Source organism: Lycorma delicatula, chromosome 2 (genome assembly GCF_047948215.1).
Source record: "Lycorma delicatula isolate Av1 chromosome 2, ASM4794821v1, whole genome shotgun sequence".
In the NCBI taxonomy this organism is placed as follows: domain Eukaryota; kingdom Metazoa; phylum Arthropoda; class Insecta; order Hemiptera; family Fulgoridae; genus Lycorma; species Lycorma delicatula.
Window position 1 is genome coordinate 10,393,583 of NC_134456.1, and position 21,356 is coordinate 10,414,938.

A 21,356-nucleotide genomic window follows, 5' to 3' on the forward strand; every position below is an offset into this window, starting at 1 on the left:
CACAAAAAAAACAAAGCAAAGGTATCACACTTAGAGAAACATTAAAAACGTTTTATTTTATATACCATTGTATTTATTTGTCTGTTTTGGACACGTAATCTGTTAAGTAATAAGTACTATATTATATTGCAAGTTACTTGATAAAATTGCACATTTTATTTTCAATTAAAAAATAATCTAATTTTTGAAATTACCTGGTGGAAAGGAAGTTGATGTCAGTAATTCGTTTTTGGCCGCCCTCTACGTAAGCAACCAAATAATTTGAGAAATGCTTTTCGGAACCCAGAATTCATAAAACAGTATGTTATTGGGTTACAACAACTTGATGTATATGCTAGTAACTGAAAATAACTCACTCCTTGAAAACTTAATACATTATACACCATATCCTGATCAAACAGTGCCACCTATGAACAAAATAGAATTATGACTTTTAACTGTTAATTATTTATGTGCATTATAAAAAAAATTAAATATAAAAGCTGATCTGTTTCATTGGTTTATTAATTCAGTTGAATGATTATAGTTTATTGTAATCAATTACTCAATGCCCATCCCAAAAAAGTTTAGGGACTTTTACCACAAATCTGAATTTGTGGTAAGGATGCAGAAACCTATTGTCACTGAATTTTGATATATGTTAAATTTCCATATGTCAGCCAATTGAGTTCGATTTAGTAGAAATAGTGGTGGAATTTATAGTATTGTTTTATTTTTTTGGAAAAAGTACTTTTAAATTCATTCTGGCTTCTACTTTTTCAACTCAGAACAAGCTCAAGATATTGTAATCTGACCTATTGAAGCTGGTTTTTACCTTATGCCTCCACATGTCAGATTTAGCTCTTACACCATGGAGCGTAAGAGAAACCCTTTACCAGGTCCCTGTAGTTGATTTTGTATCAGTGGAGCAATTTCACCTACAATAATGTGTCAGGTGAGACAGATGACCACATTAAGGTATGGTTGATATTTCTACCATAAAACCAAATCTTTATGCAATTATAACCTTGGAAATGCTTCTACATATATTTTCATAAGGAAAATGAAATGCTGTTCCTATTATGGAAATTGAACCTGAGACCAGGTCATCTAGAAACCAGCTTGATACCACTACACTAAGGCTGACTACCAACAGGTTTTGTGAGCCAGCTTCAAGTCTTCCTGTCGCTCACATGTAGTGGACCTCTGCAATAACAGCTAATTAATGAATATGTCAGATGTGGTACTGCTGGTGACTTAAATTACCATTACGTACATTAAATTAGCTTACCGTATTTATAACATATAATGGTGTCCAGCAGATGAAAAATTCTAGTACAACAGCAAATAACATCTTAACAACTCTTTTCTTTTTTAAAAGTGCTTTTTCAGTGTTACTGCGACGTAACATACTTGGACTGCTTGAACCTGTAGAAATACTTGCTAAATGTGGTGGTTTGTTGCTCGTGTAAATTGTACTATTGTTACTTTTGAATGATGATCCTGTGCGTGATATATCAATGTGGCTACAACCATTATTAATTGATTCACCCATGACTGTAATTAGATTAAAAAAATTATTTTGTAATTAATCATTTATGAATTTTATTTTGAGTATTTTTAACAGATATAATAGATCACTAACATAAATATATTAAGCAATAAAGTGCATAAAAATTTGCAGACTTAATATTGACTTATATGGTTAGATAGAATTATGAAGCATTATAATGTAGTTAGTTTCCTTTCCTCATCAGAATTAGTCTACAGAACACAGCTCTTTCCTTAGAAAAGGATGCATTATATTTAAATAAAAACAATATAACTGTATTTCTATTTTTAACTTACTGTTTCAGACTTTCTGTCCTATTCTTTTTATGGTTCTTATACATGTAATGAATATGAAGTATAACCACCATTAGTTAAGAGTTATTTTCACTAATATCAATGTTATTCTTTAAGATATGGTTGCTGACATAATTTAAAAAAAGTACTAAATTTTTTAAAAACATTAACATTTATCAATATTTTTATTTTTGAACATCAAGCTACATCATGTAGTTTAAATGCATGTAGAAAGCATAAACTAGATGGCTTTATTACAAAATAAGCTTCTTTTTTTTTTTTCTCAGCTCTCCTGAGCCGGACTGACTTGTTGGTATTATGCCACCTAGGGGAGTGTCTTTATACTCAAATAGGCCTTCCCGCCTACCAGCTATATACTGGCATGGCAGGTCAGCCTACCGGTAGCTCTTTTTGAGAGTAATCTTTTATTTTATATGCCCCTTTCAGACACCATGCCATACCTGGAGTGTCGTGACGTGGTGTCGAGGTCTTTTCTCTATATCTTGTGTTTTATTATTCTATTATTCCCTAAACTATATCCCCAGGAGTCCCCAGTGGCTCATTGAAACGACACACCTCGGCATGCCGGCCCTCCCCGCTGAGGCTGTCCTCCCTTCCCTAACCTAAATCAAAAATCCAGTCTCCTTTCGTCAATGTTTTACTGCAATAAGATCTGTCTGGTGTAACACGCTATTTTCTTCCAGTTGGATTCCCGACTAGTCATAAAAGGTACTATAGCTTCGGGAGTCATCCCGTCGATCGCCATGTCAAATCTGAGGGCACCCCATCTTTCACATATGAAGAAAGTATGTTCTGCATTGTCGATCTCTTCACAATACATGCAGATTGGCCCTGTTCTCCTTCCTACTTTATTTAAGTAATTATTAAATGAGCTATGCCTGGTGAAAAATTGCGTTAAAAAGTGATCCATCTCGCCAAAACCTCTTCTTATCCACGGTTCGATCTCTGGGATGAGTTGTCTTGTCCAGCGACCCACACCGCTATTAGTCCACCTCTCCTGCCAGGTAGTATTGACTTCATCTTTGGCCTCTTGATCTGCTCTGCCCTTCGATCTTTCGACTCTATATCTCACGATGAGGTCTATTGGCAGAATTCCGGCGAGAACACAAAGGGCTTCATAGGACACTGTCCTATACGCGGCCACCACACCTAGGAGCCCTCTCCTATGCACCCTCGCTAACTTCTCCTTGTTACGCCTGATATCTATAGCGTGACTCCATAGTATGGAACAGCATACATCAACGAGGATACTATAATTGACACCAACAATCTGCGTTTTGATGCTCTAGGGCCATTCTGTGTTGCCATTATAATGTTAAGACTCTTTACCATTGCTTCAGCCTTTCTACATATGTTACTTATATGGTCAGTGTATCTACAATTCCTCTGGAAGGTAACTCCTAAGTATTTCAAACTATGCACCTCTTCTATAACTTTACCATTGATGAAAATAGTAATAGGATCCAGTACTCTTCTTCCAGTGAAGGCGATACATCTACATTCTTCCAATGACAACTGCAGACCCCTAGAAGTCATCCACTCATTAATGATCTGAGTGGACACGTTCGCCCTCTGTTGGATCTCAATTACCGTCCTGCCCTCAACTAGTATAGCGAGATCATCTGCATATGCCAAAACCTCAACTCCAGCAGGGAACATTCTGTGCACAGGAGATCATCTATAACTAGCAACCATAGCAGCTGCCCCAGGACCGATCCCTGTGGCACCCCACCTTGCATCTCAAAATGAATTCTTCCTTCCTGGGCTTCAATCAAACATCTTCTATCGGAAAGATAGTCCTCGATTTTCCTACATATACAAGGACTCAATCCCTTTGTGGCCATTGCCCTGTTTATGTGACTCCAACTGATTGAGCCAAAGGCATTCTTTACATCAAGTGAAATCATTAATGGAATGCGTCTTGTGCGCCTTGTGCCTCTTCTGACTTCATTAGCCCAGTCCAAAATCCTACAAATGGCCTTCACAGTGGACTGCCCCCGCCAGAAACCATACTGGTTTGGGCTAATCCCGACTCCCTGTTCTAGTTCTCGAATAATATGGCCCGCCAGCATTTTTTTCCACGAGTTTCCCCATGGTATTCAATAGGCTTAGGGGTCTGTAAGTGGCGTCCTCCTCCATGGGTGCACCTTTAGGAAGGAGCACCAATATGCGGCGTCTTTCCAACACGCGGGGAAAACTCTTCTCTCCAAACTGTAACTGGCAACCTCTAATACTTCCCAGGGAGTCTTCTGGACTAAACCTTTGATCACCGCTGCAGGGATTCTGTCCGGTCCAGGGCTCTTCTTTAAAGCCAGACTTTTGGCCGCTAGTTGCAGTTCATCTATAGTAAATCTCCTGCTCTCACATGGTGTGAGTCCACAATCATCGGCTATCATGCTAGGGAACAATCTCGCCACATGCATTTCAGCATTAGCCTTATCCAAAATAGGTAATTGTCTGCCGAACTTCTTAGTTACTATACGATAAGCTTGGCCCCATGGGTCAGTATCGAGTTCACTGCAGAGATTATTCCAGCACTCTCTTTTCCTTTTCTTAATTGCTCTGTGAAGGGCCCTTCTAGTTTCAATATACCTTCTTGCTATATCCTGGTAATCTTCCCTACCATTTCTGAGAAGTCTGTTTTCTTCTCCTAAGGGACTGGAGCTCTTGTCTCATATTCCCGATCTCGGTCGTCCACCAATATACATTACGTCTCCTTGCAGCATTACTTGCCACTCTATCTATCTCGTGTTTAATTATATTTGATAAAGCTTCAGGGCTCTGCTGCTGCCTATCTTTTAGTCTATCAGCTGTTCTATTGACTATTAGTTCAATTTGTTCCGCTGAAAAACTTGAACTCCACTCGCTCGAAATTCGCATCTCTCAGGTCTAGTATTGTTGCGCGGTGATCACTAGCTATATCGTCAAGGAGAACCATCCAGTCATATTGTTCACTTTTCCATCTATTATCCAGGATGGTCAAATCCAGCACCGACTGGTGGCCTCTTGCTACATAAGTGGGTGTGCCGTCGTTTATACAATGACAGCCAGTAGTCTCAAGCAGGTCCGCCAGGATCTGTCCTCTCCTGTTCGTGTAACTACTACCAGCCATCACCATTTTACTATTAAAGTCACCCAACATAACTAATCTCTTCGGTGAATTAATAATTAATCCCTGTAGGATATCTACGAAGCGAGTAAATTCCGCAAGGTCTATGTTGGGTGACACATACACACCCACTATCATGACGGTCTCATTCTTCAGTGCGACCATGCCCCTACCCCTAAACCTGAGTCTCCAGTGAATATTATGATTTATGACCATAATAGCAACATCCCCCTGAGTATCAGCGATCCAGCATGACTTGGCTGCCTCGTATCTATTCGGCTCGGCAACTGCAAGGAAATCAACTCCTCTCTCGACGACGACTCGTGCAATTAGATCATGAGCGAGGATACTCCTGTTCACATTAGCGAATAATGTTCTATACATGTTGGTCTTTGTTGCATTGCCAAGCTCCAGTCCTATGTTCTCTGCTTCTGCAGTCGAGGCACTGCTTCGGTTCTCGACAGTCAGCAATCTTATGACCTCGACCGCCGCAATTGAAACAGAGTTCCAACCCATCTGGGCCCTTACAGTCCTGATGTCTATGTCCTGTCCCCCAGCAACGATAGCACCTGTCTTCGTCCTCGCGTATATAGGCTCGGCAATTTATCCAGCCTATCCTGAGCCTTTGCTCTACAAGTTTGCATGCTGCTCTATAGGAGGTGATAACCGTGACGTTCCTGGTCTCGCCAAAGCCTCTTCTGATTGATGATATCTTAAACTCTTCGTTTGGACCAACCCTGTTTGCAATTGCAGCCATCACCTCCTGTTCTGATGTTTCAAACTCTACATCTCTGATGTGGACAACAGCTCTTCTGGTGGCTCTACTCTTAAGATCAACGTGCAAATCCCTAAGTAATGTGGTAAAGTACTCTGCATTTTTTGCACCCTCGATCCTTACATGTAACTCTTCGTTACGGCCCTTGGGCAGTGCTATTACGTTGTTTGCCTCTCACTTGTCACCGCACCCTTCATCGATCTAAGGAGCTCTGCATACATCTTACCCTCAGCTTTGACGATTACTGTACGACTTTGATCCGCTGGTGGTGTAGCTTTCTTTATGGGTATATGATTCACTCCCACATACCTTACACTTGAATCTCCTTCAAGCGTCAATAAAAACTGGCGAAACTGGCGTTTCCTTATTCCTTAACAAATAGGACAGGATCTTCTTCATGTAATTTCCAATATTCCCTGCCGGCAAAATATACGCAGCATTTGGTACTTGAGATATAACCCTCCTGACCGCTCTTAACAATGTAGCAAGGGTTTCCCTCTCAGGTACGTCAGAGTTGTAGCATATCTTATATTTACTTCTCTTTTTTTCTGTAGTACTGTCTCCAATGGCTGAAACTTCATTTTTTATAATGTCTCCTGCGACTAATTTGGGGCCTTGTTCTTGTTCTCCCATCTTCTTTAAGTCTTTTAGACTGCATGTAATTTCCCTGTCAGGAGGGAGTTCTGTCACCAAATTTAGCTTACTCCTCAAGGAATCGGGCCACCTTCTGTGTAGGAGTTCTAACAGCTCCCCATCTTCTAAGAATATGAGAAAGCTCCCCATCTTCTAAAATATTCTTTCTTAGAAAGAATATGTTCCATGCTATCTTCAGTTATCGGCAGATCCGTTTGTGTGGCTTGCGTCACCATGTTTGCCGTGGATGGCGTTTCAGCCAGCGCGTTCAGGCCTTCATAAATTGCTCTGAGCTCCTGCTCATGCATACCAATCTATTTGCTAAGTCCAGCCCCCATATGTTGTTTTAGGGAAGCCAGCGTGTGTCCCAGTTGATAAATTAGGCTACCCAAAGTATCTGGTAGCTCCTCCTCTTCTTCTGATGACCCTTTGCACGCAAAGGGTCATCAGACCCATGCAAGAAGAGACCACGGTCTCTTCTTGCATTTGCCCTCTAATTTCTTGATAGGCACCACCCTCTGTTGACTACTACTTTGAGCGGCTGTTGCCTCTAAAGGGAGCGAACCCCTGCGCCTCATACTTGCACTATCAGACTACGGGGACAATTCCGCGTCCAAAAAAAAAAAAAAAAAAAAAAATATATATATATATAAATGATAGCTTGATAAACTAAGCTACAGCAGTCTATCTTATCAAGAGATAACAACAACCGAAATTAATTAAATTAATTCCAATATCAAAAGTTTATAATTTGAAGAATAATAAACAATATTATCCACAGTCGATGCCAGTTACAATTGTCTATGCCATCCACTACAGATAAGCTACACCCGAATTGAAAACAACTCAAGGTAAACCACTACTAACTCACACTAACCACTGCGACCAGCAGTCAACTATGAACCTTATTGCCAATAGCAATAAGGCTACTCAGATAAAAAATTCAATAAAAAGGTCACTCCGCAACCAAAAATCACCAAATTATATTAAAACACTTAAAATTTTCCACCGTTGATTCCCAATTACAAAAATCAGATATAAAAACCGTTGATCCGAAAAAAACAGTATAAGACAGAGCGCATAACAATACCTCTGACCGCAACACAAGCTTCCACTCGACTTACAAAATAAGCTGTTAGATTTTAACTATACTTTTTGTTTTGTTTATTTTTTGGAGCAATACGATAAGCTGTTTAAAATGCACATTTGTGACCTGGCTTTCATTTGTTTTAGATCTGTTCATAGAAAATTTACTTTAATATTATTTACACATTATAAACTAACAGATATACTTAAACCTTATAAATTAATAAAAGATTTCAGAAAACTTAAATACATTTTAAATATCCAAATCAGATCAGTAAACATTTTTTAACATAAACAACTAAACAACAAATATCAGTATAATTAATCAATTAATATATATAACTAATCAATACAAAAATGTTTCTCAGTTTGATCTTTATGTATTTTTTTTATCTGTCTTATTGTTACGTTTCTTCAACTAGATCAATTTTGATGGTTTTTTTTTATTTTGTAGAGGAAGTACAAAACTATTTTCTGATGGCACAAGTTTAAGTTTTTCCCTCAGAACTTAAGGAGGAAATCATTTAAAGGAAAAGATTGTATTGTTCAGTTGAAGATATGTTTTATTTTTTTTGTCATCGATGGATGATTAGTATTGGGTTATTATAGCATAAAGTTATAAACAAGTAACTCTCAAAATGTCTATGCAAAAATTAAAAGTTGCTGGAAAAAAGTAATTGCATCCCTAACAGCAAAATTTTGTAGTTTTCTTAAAATTAACTAAAAAATTGTTATACAGCTTTTTATTTTTTTAATGAACTCCATTGGGTTCTTTAATTAAGATTTGTGGTTCTTCAGAATTTTTTTTTAATGTCATTTTATATCAGTGAATGAGGAAGCAAACCTGTTTCTACCATTTAAAAATTTCAATTTTTTTTTTTTTTTTTTTTTTTTTTTTTTTGCCTCCCAAATACTATAAGGTATTACTTCAGAGGATGAATGAGGATGATATGTATGAATGTAAATGAAGTGTAGTCTTGCACAGTCTCAGATCGACCATTCCTGAGGTATGTGTTTAATTGAAACCCAACCACCAAAGAACACTGGTGTCCATGATCTAGTATTCAAATTCGTATAAAAGTAACTAGGATTTGAACCTTAATAGGATAAGAGTACTAGGATTTGAACCTTAGAGCTCCCAACTTCAAAATCACCTGATTTGTGATGATGAGTTCACCACTAGACTAACCTGGTGGGTTATATTTTTAATTAATTGATCCTTAAAAGTCAATTCTAGAAAAGTAGAGATCTCTGTGGAAATATTGTATGAAGATTGTAATAAAAAGATTTATTAACATGAAACAGTTTTTAATTAATTTAAATAAATAATTAGTAATACTATAAATTGTTGGATTTCAGTCAGTCTAATCTTACACTAAGAAGTAGTTTCACATATTTATTTCTTGTAACAATAAAAAAGATATGTAAAAGTTGGTAGAATTGAATTCTAAGTAGTAGTGTTAGTTAAATTATTTTCGTGATTTTTTGAAAATTGTGGAAGTTATTGTTATAGTTTATGTACTTTTTGGTTTTGTACATAACATACAATGAAGCTGGAATATATAGAGGTATCATATAAATATTTTATTTTAGTTTAAATCTGGTAGAAGCATAAGATATGTGATAGAGAGGTAGGTCACCTCTGACACTTCTTAACATTTGGATACTTTAATGTTTAAATTTTGTTAGGATTGACCTTGGAACCTCATATTGCCAATGTTAGTATCAGAAAGTACACTAGGAACTATAATAGTTTATTTAAAGTGCAGCAATCATCGGAATATACGAATATATGGTTTGATAGTAGCATTGTACTTATCAATTAGTGGCAGATGTTGAACTATTGCCAATTATAGATTTCTTCAAGTACAGGAGGAATATTTCTCAGATTATTTGCCAATAACTGTTAACTGTTGATCATCAATAATGAACCTGGATGACATAATGCCAGTTCATCCAAAATTAAAGCGGAGAAATAAGAATTCCACAACAAAGAAAAACAACAGGTTAGAGAAAGTATTTGATCTGGAGATCCAGGTCATGATTCAAACTTATTAACAGTTATATTAATAAATAATGGAGATAGTACAAAAGCTACAAATGTAGAAAATTTTAAACAGAATAGTTTGATTATGGAGTGCTACAAATCACAGAAAAAAGTGTTTAGATTTCTTTGAATGTATAAAAGGACTAATTCAGAACATTTCAAGCACAAATATCTAGAATTTAATCAAATTTACCAAGAATTGTGCGAAAAAGAGAAAAAAGTATTGAGAGGACAGTATAGCTAACTTCAGGGAAGTGGAACTCTGGGGAATTTTGGAAGTTGGTCACCTGTTTTAAATGGAAATAATTTTGTTCAGTGAATGATATTACAGGTCCAGAGTGGATACAGTATTTTAGTAAGCTTTTGAATCTAAATTTTGTTTTTTTTGTAGAATAATTTACTGTGAGCCTTTATTCCTTGATTAAACCTTGGATTCCCTCTTTCAATTAACAGAGTTGCTCTCAGTTTAATCAAAAGAAGCAAAAATAATAAAGTGCTGGGAAAAGAACGAATATCCTGTGAATTGTTCAAGAATGCAAATAGTCCTTCTTGAAGCACTCTCTTGTTGAGATTATCATCTCTAGCTAAATATTTTCCACTTCTGGGCAGTGAGAATCTATCTTTCACACCTTCTACATGCCTGCACATAACCCTCTGGTTATGTGCAGCTGCTATGTTAAGCCTCTGCTTAACCAAGGACTTGTGGAAGTTGGATTTGGGCATGGCTTTACACAAGAGAAAAAGATCAGTCAATACACAGCATAACCTGAAGAAAAAAATCTGTAGAGTTAAATTTTATAAGAGACATTTTATTGGATAAGTTGTTCGATATTTATAATAAAATATATGAAACTACTAAAGTGCCTGAGTGCTTTAAGACCTTAATAATGTTTCCATTATATAAAAACAGAGATCTAAGTAAGGTAGAAAACTACAGAGGTATTTCTTTCATAAATACTATCGGAAAGTTATTCTTTAATATGTTATTAGATTGGCTTAATCTCTGAGCAGAATGACACAAGATATTGTGGGAGTGCCAGGCCAGATTAGAAGAGGTTTATTTAGTACAATAAATAATATTTATAATTTAGTTTGTCTCATTAAAAGTAAATGGTATCAGAAATGTGAACTGAGTGCATTTTTTATTGTATTTGACTAGTGGATCAATATGCATTCTTTTAAAAACTGTTTGAACTAGGAATGTCATCTAAAATGGTTAAGTTCCTTAAGGTAATGCATAGTGGAACACAGGTGGCAATATGAAGTTAACGGAAAGATTTGTAACAATAAAGGATCTAAATCAAGGTTGTCCATTGAGCCCTTTCCTGTTTCTCTTTTTGTTAATGATCTGGAAATGGTTTTGGAAGGAGGAGTTTATATAGCAGGCATTTTAATAAAGTTGTTAGTTTATGCTGATGATATTGTGATGCTAGGTGGAGGTCCAATTTTGTTACCAATAATTTGTTATCAATAATAATTATAATTTTTTTTCGGCAGAGATATTTTATTAAGACAATATTTTGTTTAACCCAGAATACTGCAGCTTATAGTTTGTATCTGGAAACCAAACTGGAATCTATCTTTTTGCGGACAATTAGACTCAGAATTGTTTGAAGCTGCCAGAAACAAGGTTTTCAAACGTTTTAGTAAGGCGTATTATAGGAAAAAGAATATATTTTTGCAATGAATGGCAAGAACTTGTTTGAAAGTATAATGTACCACTCAATTATGTCTACCCAGAATTTACAGTGAATTCTACTGTATAAATCATTAAGAATAAAATCAATTAGACTACATAGATATTTTGAACAGCAGTCGCAGTTCATCTAATTTATAAAGAACTAGGCGTGGCACTTAATTATGTACACAGTAATGAAAGTTTTAATTTAATTAAATGGTTTTTAAAGCAAGAGCTGAACTGATTTATCTGAACAAGTACACATGTTCGACTAATTCTCATTTTGCTCTATGTGTATTATTCAAAGAGAAGACATTGCACATTTTGTCCTATTCTACAGGAAATAAGGCTACAGCTTTTTAATATGGAATTTTTGGAAATGGAGAATCTGAAGCTGTACCTTAATGGAAGTGGTAACAGTAACAGTAGATACTGCTGTATAAACAGGTATGTTGTGTCTACCTTTTAGGTAAATTTCATAAGAAAGCTACCTATTGTAATGTGTACCATGATTCGACTTCTGGAAAATGTTGACATACTTTCACGTTTCACATCCCCCAGACCCCAAAATAACTGTCAGTTCAAAAGTTTATATATATATTTACATATATATTTCACTTTCTTGTGGTTACAATAACTGCCATAATTTTGCATCAATCACTTTCAAATTGTTCAATAAAAACAACTCGTCCCAAAATCTCGGTCGAGTTCATTAACAACCAAAATCGGATCATAGGGATGGAAAGGGGGGCTTTTTAAAAAAAAACAAAATATTGCTAAAACTTTCTTATTAAGTAAAATATTGAATTCGTTTAAAGTTCTTACTATTCTTTGGATAAGGGTCTAAAACTTAAAGTAAGTAAATGTAAAGTTTTTTGCTATCACCAACCACTGGCTCAGGGATGAAAAAAATGGGGTTTTGAAGACAATAAAAATCATACCTCCCTTAATAACCACAGGATCAAAACAGTTTAAAGTGGTTGTTAGTCCTCTAAACATTATCTAAAACTTTTGTATGAAACAATTTTTGATATGACCAACCCTTACAGCAAGGGATGACCAAAATGTTGCTGGAATTGTAAGAAGTGGGGTTTGTCATATGCTAAACATATGAAACTTTTTTCACATGTAAAAGAAATCATTTTTATCTCCTATTTAGCACCGGTGAAATCTACCTTCGCCTTCCAGCATGCCGAAAGGAATTTTTTTATTATTTTGATCAAAATGGAAGTTTCTTGTGTTTGCATAACTTGTAAGTGGTTTCTTCATATGGACATTGGATTTTGTTGATCTATCCAGATTTAAAGTAATATTAAAATTAACAAATAATATTTTTTTTTGGTTCTTTTTATCCAGAGGTTCTGGGTTTGAGTCGTGGAATTTTTCACACATTAAAAAAAATTAGTCTCATTTTCATCCAATAGCAGCTGTTACAGGGTGTCAACCACAATAAAACAGAATTAGAGCAGTTAATTGTGGGTTTTCTCTCCTTCATATCAATTACAAAATCCTAGAAATCAGTTCATTGTTCCAAGGAAACAAATTGCTGTTTTTTAATTTTGACAAAAAAACATGTATTTACAGTATATATTTATTTATTCTGGAGGTAAGTTCCTCATAAAGTATATTGGTAAAAAGGTATCAAATTTAATAAACATAGGGTGAAACATTTAATTTCCACTGGTCTGTTTTTCTCAAAAGAAAAGGAGCAGGTTCTCAATTCACATATCTGAATTTTTTTCATAATCATTAGTGTATGTAAAATCTCCTTACTCATGAATAAATGTACTTATTTGTTCGTCAAATCAAAGTCAAACAAGTAAATCTACTTACCAAAAAACACAACTAGACACTTTTAAATAAATAATTATATAGTCTCAGAGATGAGTTGAAGTTATTTTTAAATTGCTATCATTATTTTTATTTTTTTTTTTTTTTATAGTGAATTTAAATAGCTTACATTCATTCTGGTATCTACATTTTTTTTCAGAACTAAGAAAATTAATTGAAAAATTGGAAGTCAGAAAATAATGAAATTCCTTCATTTCTGTACTCAATTTGTACTCAATAGTACAAATTTGTATGCATACTTTAAATAAAGATAAAATAAAATATACTCCTTTAAATTCAGCAGGAAATTAAGAGTCACTAAATTGTTGATTGTTATTTCTCCCTAATCTGTTCTGACTTCAAAATGTCAAAATTTAAAGCATAATTGAATATTATTTATTACTTATCAATGCGTTTTTTTTTTTTTAAATTTGGCTTTATTTTTTTGACAGAAGTTCTTTATGTAAGAGTTATTAAAAAGAAACTTATTTAAGTTTCCAAAAAAGATTGAGGTGCTTAGTAATTCTTGATACTTATGTTTACCTTGACATTCTTTACAAATAAACTAGTATGCATGTAGTAGTAGTATCAAATTTCAAAATGGTTAATTCTTAAATTATAATGTATAGGAAGTTGATAAGGAAAATTAAAAATAAAATAGTTTGCTAGGTAAAATCTGAAGTATTTCACCATTTTTTAAGCAGGACAAAATGAACTCCATCGGTTCAGATGCAATCATAAACAAATAAAATATGACTGACATTATTAAAGCGAGTCAACATTCAAAATTCAAAAGAAAAATTACATACTCTACTAATAAAGTAACAGTTTTTCCCAAGATTTCATCTACTGTACCATGAATTTACAAAAGTAGCTTGTTTAATTATTATTGACCGACAGTGCTACAGCATGTTGGTTTTGGCAGTATGTAATTTACTGAAAAACATATAAGTTGATGTAAATGTGTTGCAGTGGCGGCAATTGACTATGACTAGCCTTTCTAAACCATCTGCGCCACTCCATCTGGGTTAATGATAATTCAAAGCTGGCCAATCCAGGTATATTTTAATACTATTTGTTCCAAAACCATTGTTCTGTTGTAAGGTTCTAATTTAAAAAACATCTTGTCCTAGTGATCCTTGATGTAACAGGCTATAGATACTTATTAGATACGGTTCACAGCTCCGTATTGACCCTGAATCAAAAATATTACATTAGATATCTGGAGACTTATGTAATATACAAGTCAATCAATCAGTTGATGTAAGTGAATTACGTCTGTTATTGAGGCATAAAAGTTTCTTCATTCCTACTTCATTAAAAAATAAATAAAAATATAGGACTACTTGATGTGAACTAATATAAGAGTGTTGATTAGGTCATAAGTATTTATGTCATACCATCTATTAAATTAATAATGGATTTTAAAATTATTAATGCAAGTGGAGTAGTGCATCTGAGATTATTTCAGATGGACTACTGAAATAATTTTAGATGTTGTTAAATAAACAACACTACTGAATGAAGCAGCTATTTAAATATCTGGATGTAGATTTACATTTAATTAAAAAGACAGTCAATTTTTTTTTGTTTTACAAAAGTGTTACCACATTTTCTGATAGTGGGCATTCTTCTGTAATATTGCATTTAACAACATATTTTCTATAAATACATTTTAAAGAAATTAATACCTACTCAAATTGGTATTTTGCGGTCTAATACCTCTCCATAATGTTCGTGTTATTAAAGAATATGTTGCTGTTAGAACTACTAGTGGAAGTACAAACAGTAGTACGTCTAATAATATGTTATAACCTCTCTCGTAATCTTTGTTTGGCCAAATCTCCCTACACTTACGAAGACCTATAACATACATAAACAATATTATTAGATATGTTGTATTCATTTTTATAAAGGAATTAATGAAAGTAAATATAAGTCAAAAACAAATTTAGAGTAAATGAGTGCATACAAAGATGGCTGCTCTGTGGACTATGAGTTATAATGTTGACAGGATACCATTGGATCTACAATCCATAACGTGGAGGATCTTCCACTTCTCAGAATAGTCCTTCTTGAAGCACTCTCCTGTTGGGGTTATCATCTCTAGCTAAATATTTTCCACTTCTGGGCAGTGAGAATCTATCTTTCACACCTGCTCTATAATGACCTTCTACATGCCTGCACATAACCAGAGGCTTAACCAAGGACTTGTGGAAGTAGGATTTGGGCATGGCTTGTGTAAAGCCAAAAGGTTTCAGTCAATACACATCATAACCTGAAGAAATAATCTCTTAGAGTTAGATTTAATAAGAGACTGAGTATATTCTCCTACTGACTTACAGTAGCAAGGTTTGTATAAGGAAGAAGAGATGATTCGTTCATATTGTTAGGGTTGACAGATAAAATATTTTTCATGCTGAACATTTTAGGGCAGATAGGTTCCAAAGGAAGGATTGAGTAGAATTAGTTTGGAAACTCCCCTGTACATGATAGAATTAAAAGGTATACAGAAAGGTGGAAAGAATATGTAGGGTGATTGCTACCTCTCTTCTTTTTTTCTGTTTAGCCTTTGGAACCAAGTAAAGTATTACTTAAGGTGATTGCTACATGGAAAGATTCATCTGGAAACCATAAATTATAGACTGGAAGGAAGGATGTAGAGTGACTTTAGAGGAGTCAATGACATCAATTTTATAAACAGGTGTAGACTGTAATAGGTGTGTATTTCTAGCATGAACAAAAAAAGAATGTTGAGAAGATTTTAATAATAGTAATAATATAATTATAAAACATTGCAAAACAATATACCTGTATATACCTGTATTTTCACAATAAAATTAATTGTTGACTGAAAAAGAACACACAGTATTTATTGGTTTGTGCAGTTCTAACAATCTGAAATCCAAGTTGGAAATTGAAAATGAAACACACTGGCCAGCACATATATATATATATATATTTTTTTTTTTGTTGACTTTTTTATTTCTATCCACTGTAAAATAAATATGATGAAAAAAGACAGAATGCCAGTCTGTTTTTGAAGTTTTAAGTTTATTTTAAAAGTAAAGTAGCATGAATGTTGAACCAGTATCAAATTATTTTCAGTGTGAAACAAAATTTAAAAATGAATTTTTAATGCGATAGAAAAAAATTATTATTTTTTCAATAAATATAAGAATTTTTAATAAGAAAGGGAGTCCGACAAGGATGTTCCCTATCTCCGTTACGTTTTAATAATCTTTACATGGAACTAGCAGTTAATGATGTTAAAGAACAATTTAGATTCGGAGTAACAGTACAAGGTGAATAGATAAAGATGCTACGATTTGCTGATGATATAGTAATTCTAGCCGAGAGTAAAAAGGATTTAGAAGAAACAATGAACGGCATAGATGAAGTCCTACGCAAGAACTATCGCATGAAAATAAACAAGAACAAAACAAAAGTAATGAAATGTAGTAGAAATAACAAAGATGGACCACTGAATTTGAAAATAGGAGGAGAAAAGATTATGGAGGTAGAAGAATTTTATTATTTGGGAAGTAGAATTACTAAAGATGGACGAAGCAGAAGCGATATAAAATGCCAAATAGCACAAGCGAAACGAGCCTTCAGTAAGAAATATAATTTGTTTACATCAAAAATTAATTTAAATGTCAGGAAAAAAATTTTTGAAAGTATATGTTTGGAGTGTTGCTTTATATGGAAGTATAAAGCTACTTCGCTATATGGAAGTATAAAGTATACTTGGACGATCGGAGTATCTGAGAAGAAAAGATTAGAAGCTTTTGAAATGCGGTGCTATAGGAGAATGTTAAAAATCAGACGGGTGGATAAAGTGACAAATGAAGAGGTATTGCGGCAAATAGATGAAGAAAGAAGCGTTTGGAAAAATATAGTTAAAAGAAGAGACAGACTTACAGGCCACATACTAAGGCATCCTGGAATAGTCGCTTTAATATTGGAAGGACAGGTAGAAGGAAAAAATTGTGTAGGCAGGCCACGTTTGGAATATGTAAAACAAATTGTTAGGGATGTAGGATGTAGATGGTATACTGAAATGAAACTACTAGCACTAGATAGGGAATCTTGGAGAGCTGCATCAAACCAGTCAAATGACTGAAGACAAAAAAAAAAAATAATAAATATAAAATACTGGAAGGTTAAGATATTGGCTTTTCAGTAAATTTTCTCTATGATTGTTAATAAATTAAATTTCCTTGTTATTTGAGTTCCTGATTATTAGAAGTATAAAAAAAATTTCTGAATTCCTGTACTCAATTTGTACTCAGTAATATTTACTTAATATTCTTTCTTTGTATTATATAAAGATGCTTTTTTCTTGAATAGTTTTTCCACACAAGCAGTGCTTTTTGTAAGCATACTAATGCTAAAATGTAGATTATTTAATATGACTGCATTATTTTGAACTGTGGGATGATATATGTATTTTTATATTACGCTAGTAAATTTATGAAAAAAATAAAAATAAAATTAAAAATTTGTTTGATTGCCCCTTTAAAAAGAAGAAGAAATATTTTTTATATTCTCTTTTATTCTCTATGAAATCTATTATGATCTTGTTTCTTTAGAATAGAATGAAATCATATTTCTTGCTTTTATCCTTTTTGAATATCTATTTATATTTTACATGTAAATTATTTTATAATTAATTGTGTTGTGTCATAATTTAATAATAAAAATTTAAATTTCATAGCAAAATTTTATATTTAAAATTTTTTAAGACTCCCATCAATAATGAATACAACTAAAAACAATATGCCGATTTTATTCTGAAATTATGAGTATGGTAAATTTATATAAAGAACTAAACTAGTTTCTTTCAAGTGATATTATAAAGTCAAGCAAAAGTACACTAATATGAATACACTTTTTTCAAATAGAAACATAATTTACTAAAACTGTTAGTCAAACTGTTACATAGGTTATTATGAGACAATATACTATTGTATTTAAGAAAAAAATACACTGCATGTCTACATAAAATTGTTTTGCAGACTGTAATGGTGTTATTTATTCCTTAAAATTTATTCTTTAATCTGGTTTTAACTTTTGGTAAGCAATTTTCATTAAAAGAGTAAATTTTCATTAAAAGAGAATACTATATTAAATATATAGAAGAAGATTTTATTATAGGGATTAAAATATATTATAGATTTTAGTATTTATTTTAGATTATTGCTGTGAAATTATTCAGGCTCATGTCATTTTAGTCAACTATCATTTAACTAAGATATCACTAGTAGTAATCTACATATTATAGAGCCATAGAGCCAATAAATTGCAGTTTTTCATCTATTTTTATGTGCATCCATAAAAAAATTGACCAATAAGAACTGAAGGTATTATAAGGAACTGTATTATAATTTCTCCTATTGAAGATAGTGCATGTATTCCACTATATTGTTAAGGTAACTTATTTTTTTTGTCCTAAACTTTCTTATGATTGTTTCGCATATAATTTACTGAACATTCAAAGACAATTGCTTTCTCTGAGAATATTCTATTCATTTTATAGCCAGTCCTCCCGTTGGCAAAAAGAGAGAAGGTGGTATTTATTACTTGTATAACTACATAAGGCTAGATGATATTGGGACTAGCATCCTGACATTCAGCTCAGTGAATTCCTTTCTTTCTCTAGTAAATCTAATATGAGGTAAAGAGTATAAAACATAGCAACTTAATAGTAAAATTTATGGTTTAGTGATAATTTTAAATCAAATCAAAGTGAATTAACAAACATTACAGCTAGTTGGTTATACCTACCCTTATAGGAATGGTATATGGGAAAAACTACGGATAGTTATATCTATAGTGCAGCAGTAACTATCTTTCATGATGCAACTTGCTCGTCGTTCTATCTGGCACCCATCCTGCACTGCCCCTCCCACCATGTAAATCTTAGCTCAGTGTGCAACCTTAGCTCATAAGGGAAGATTTTTTATTGTTCTAGAACACACATCTTATTTTAAAATTTTATCAAGTGAAGATGAAAGAAAAGTTAAGAACACTGTGGACAAATATTTATTCATCAAATTACTCGCAGAACACCCAGTGTTGTTCAAAAAGTAACTTCCTCTTCACGGAACTCATCTTCCTCTTCACTTTCTTCCAAATCCTCGAAATAAAATAAATCTTTAAAGTGTTTGGCAACATTGTGAAGCACAGCACAGCTCACTATTAGTTTTGGTTCCATTTCTAGTAATACTTGCAGCAGTTACCAAGGATTTGGAACCTTTGTTTGAGCTGACCAAAATACTCTTTCATGTCTTAGTATGTATGCTGTTAAACTGATATTAAATGTCACTTTTCAGTGTCTTGAATGGCTTGATCAGCCACAGAGGTATACCATAATGGACTCACCTAGCAAACAAGCAGTACTGTCATATCAGGGGATTTTCCACAGTAACTTTGTGTTATCATCTGTTGTGCTGTATGGAGAAAATGAATCCAGTTGTGACCTTTTTCAAGAATATGACCCATAATGTTGTTAATACTTTTACACACTGTTGATTGGTCTACTGAAAAATTTTCTGCCACTAAACTCTGAAATCCAGGATCAACCCTGTAATGTAAAAATATTTACATTCATATCTTGGGGTTAGTGCTTTTCCACAAATTTCTTCACTATTCGGCATAAATTTGGAAGTTAGAAAATTAATATTTTCAATCTTGAAATGCATCAATGCCTACTCATAATTCTTCTTTCTCTATATGTTTTTCCTTCACTCACATGCATGAACATCGCTATGTAGAAGACAACTGACTGATGTTACTGACAAAGTGGAGTGTTCTCTACCTCAAACTGAAATAACAAAGTTGTAACTACATTTAAATAATTGTATCTTCATTTTATTCACATCAAAAAATGAAGGCATAACTAACTATCTTTTCCAAAAAATGAAGTTGTAACTACAAGGGATAGTTGTAACTTACTTTTATTCATACCAAAGGAAGTTACAACTTAAAAATACCGTAGTTGTAGTATCAATTATTTTTTATTCAGTTTTCTCATGGATTGGTTGTTATTTCTGAGAATGACTGTTATTCTCCCAAGCAACATACGCCTCATACCAGTTTGCCTATCTTTATGATAACAAATATGTGATATTCACATATGTATTTATGTTTCAGCATGTACAATTTTAGTTTGCATGAGCATAGTAAAAAGAAAGGAAAAACTGTATCCATCCTAATAATGACATGTTGGAATAACAAATGTTCCTCTGGTAAAGCCCATCAGGCTAGGAACAGAGGGGTCGGCATAGTGACTGGACTGTGGGAGTCAGGATGTCCCTAAAGAAAATACAAATTTAAAAATGGTAGGTTGTTGATTAATTCACACATTTTTTAAAGACTAATGAAAATTCGTTCCAAATACTGTGAAGTGTATCCAGTATTTTAAATTAAACCATCAAATTTGGTTTGTGGTCAACATAGAATGAAATTTAATGTACCAATTTTCTACATGTTTTAGAACAAAAATGACTACACTGTTGTACAGTAAGTCACATCAACAATCAGTTTTATATAATCTTTGTTTGTTGTGTTCATCAATTATTTTAAGTTGAACACATAATACTTGGTACTTTTTTTTTAACTCTGTGCCATTGAAAAACATTTGAATTCGCGTATTATGAAGTTGTAAATTTTATAAATATATCTGCTGGAACTGAAACTTGTCTTTTATTTCTATAGAGGCAATTATCTAGTTAAATGACTTTATTTCATCACTGTAAACAATCACAGTTGTATTCGACCGCTTGATATCGTTTGTATTGTAAATTATCTATTTCCTATGATGAGATGCATTACATAGACCATGTAACACATCAGAATTTTGAAATCAACATTCATTACGGCTTTCATCATTACTAGAGTTTTCCAGATTACTTAAAACAATTACATTATTTAATAAAACAAAAAAAAGGTAAAAGATAGAGTGAAATAAAGGCTGAAAATAAAGGTTTTCACTTAGATTATTTAAACTGGTAAAGTATATATAAAATTATTTTAATTCTTTTAATTTTTTCAGTTTAAAATGAAAAGTAGGAGGGCGGTTTGGAAAGTAACCTCCGTTTGGCTACAATTAAAAAATTGAATAAATAAAAACATTTTAATATATACAACTTAAAACTACAGCTTTTAAATATTTTTAAATATAGTCGCCATTTAAATTCAAGCATTTGTCATAGAGTTTCACTAATTTACAAATACCTTCTTCATACAATTCAGCCCCCAGGGTACCTAGCCAACTTTTCACAGCATTTCAAAGTTCGTCTTCGTAATCAAAGTGCTGCGATGCAAGTCATTTGACGCAAGTCTACTC

General features: G+C 33.3%; 1 protein-coding gene across 1 annotated transcript in view; it reads right to left on the minus strand.

The window, feature by feature from the left end:
• Positions 1-215: 215 nt before the first annotated feature.
• LOC142320114 (cholecystokinin receptor-like) overlaps positions 216-21,356 on the minus strand; it is a 197,056-nt gene continuing 175,915 nt past the window's right edge. Inside the window, exons 3-6 of the mRNA XM_075357795.1 lie at positions 14,699-14,866; positions 1,459-1,536; positions 1,271-1,422; positions 216-407 (exon numbers count right to left, since the gene is read on the minus strand). Of these exons, the coding sequence (XP_075213910.1) occupies positions 216-407; positions 1,271-1,422; positions 1,459-1,536; positions 14,699-14,866 (590 nt within the window). The remainder of the gene's footprint in view (positions 408-1,270; positions 1,423-1,458; positions 1,537-14,698; positions 14,867-21,356) is intronic.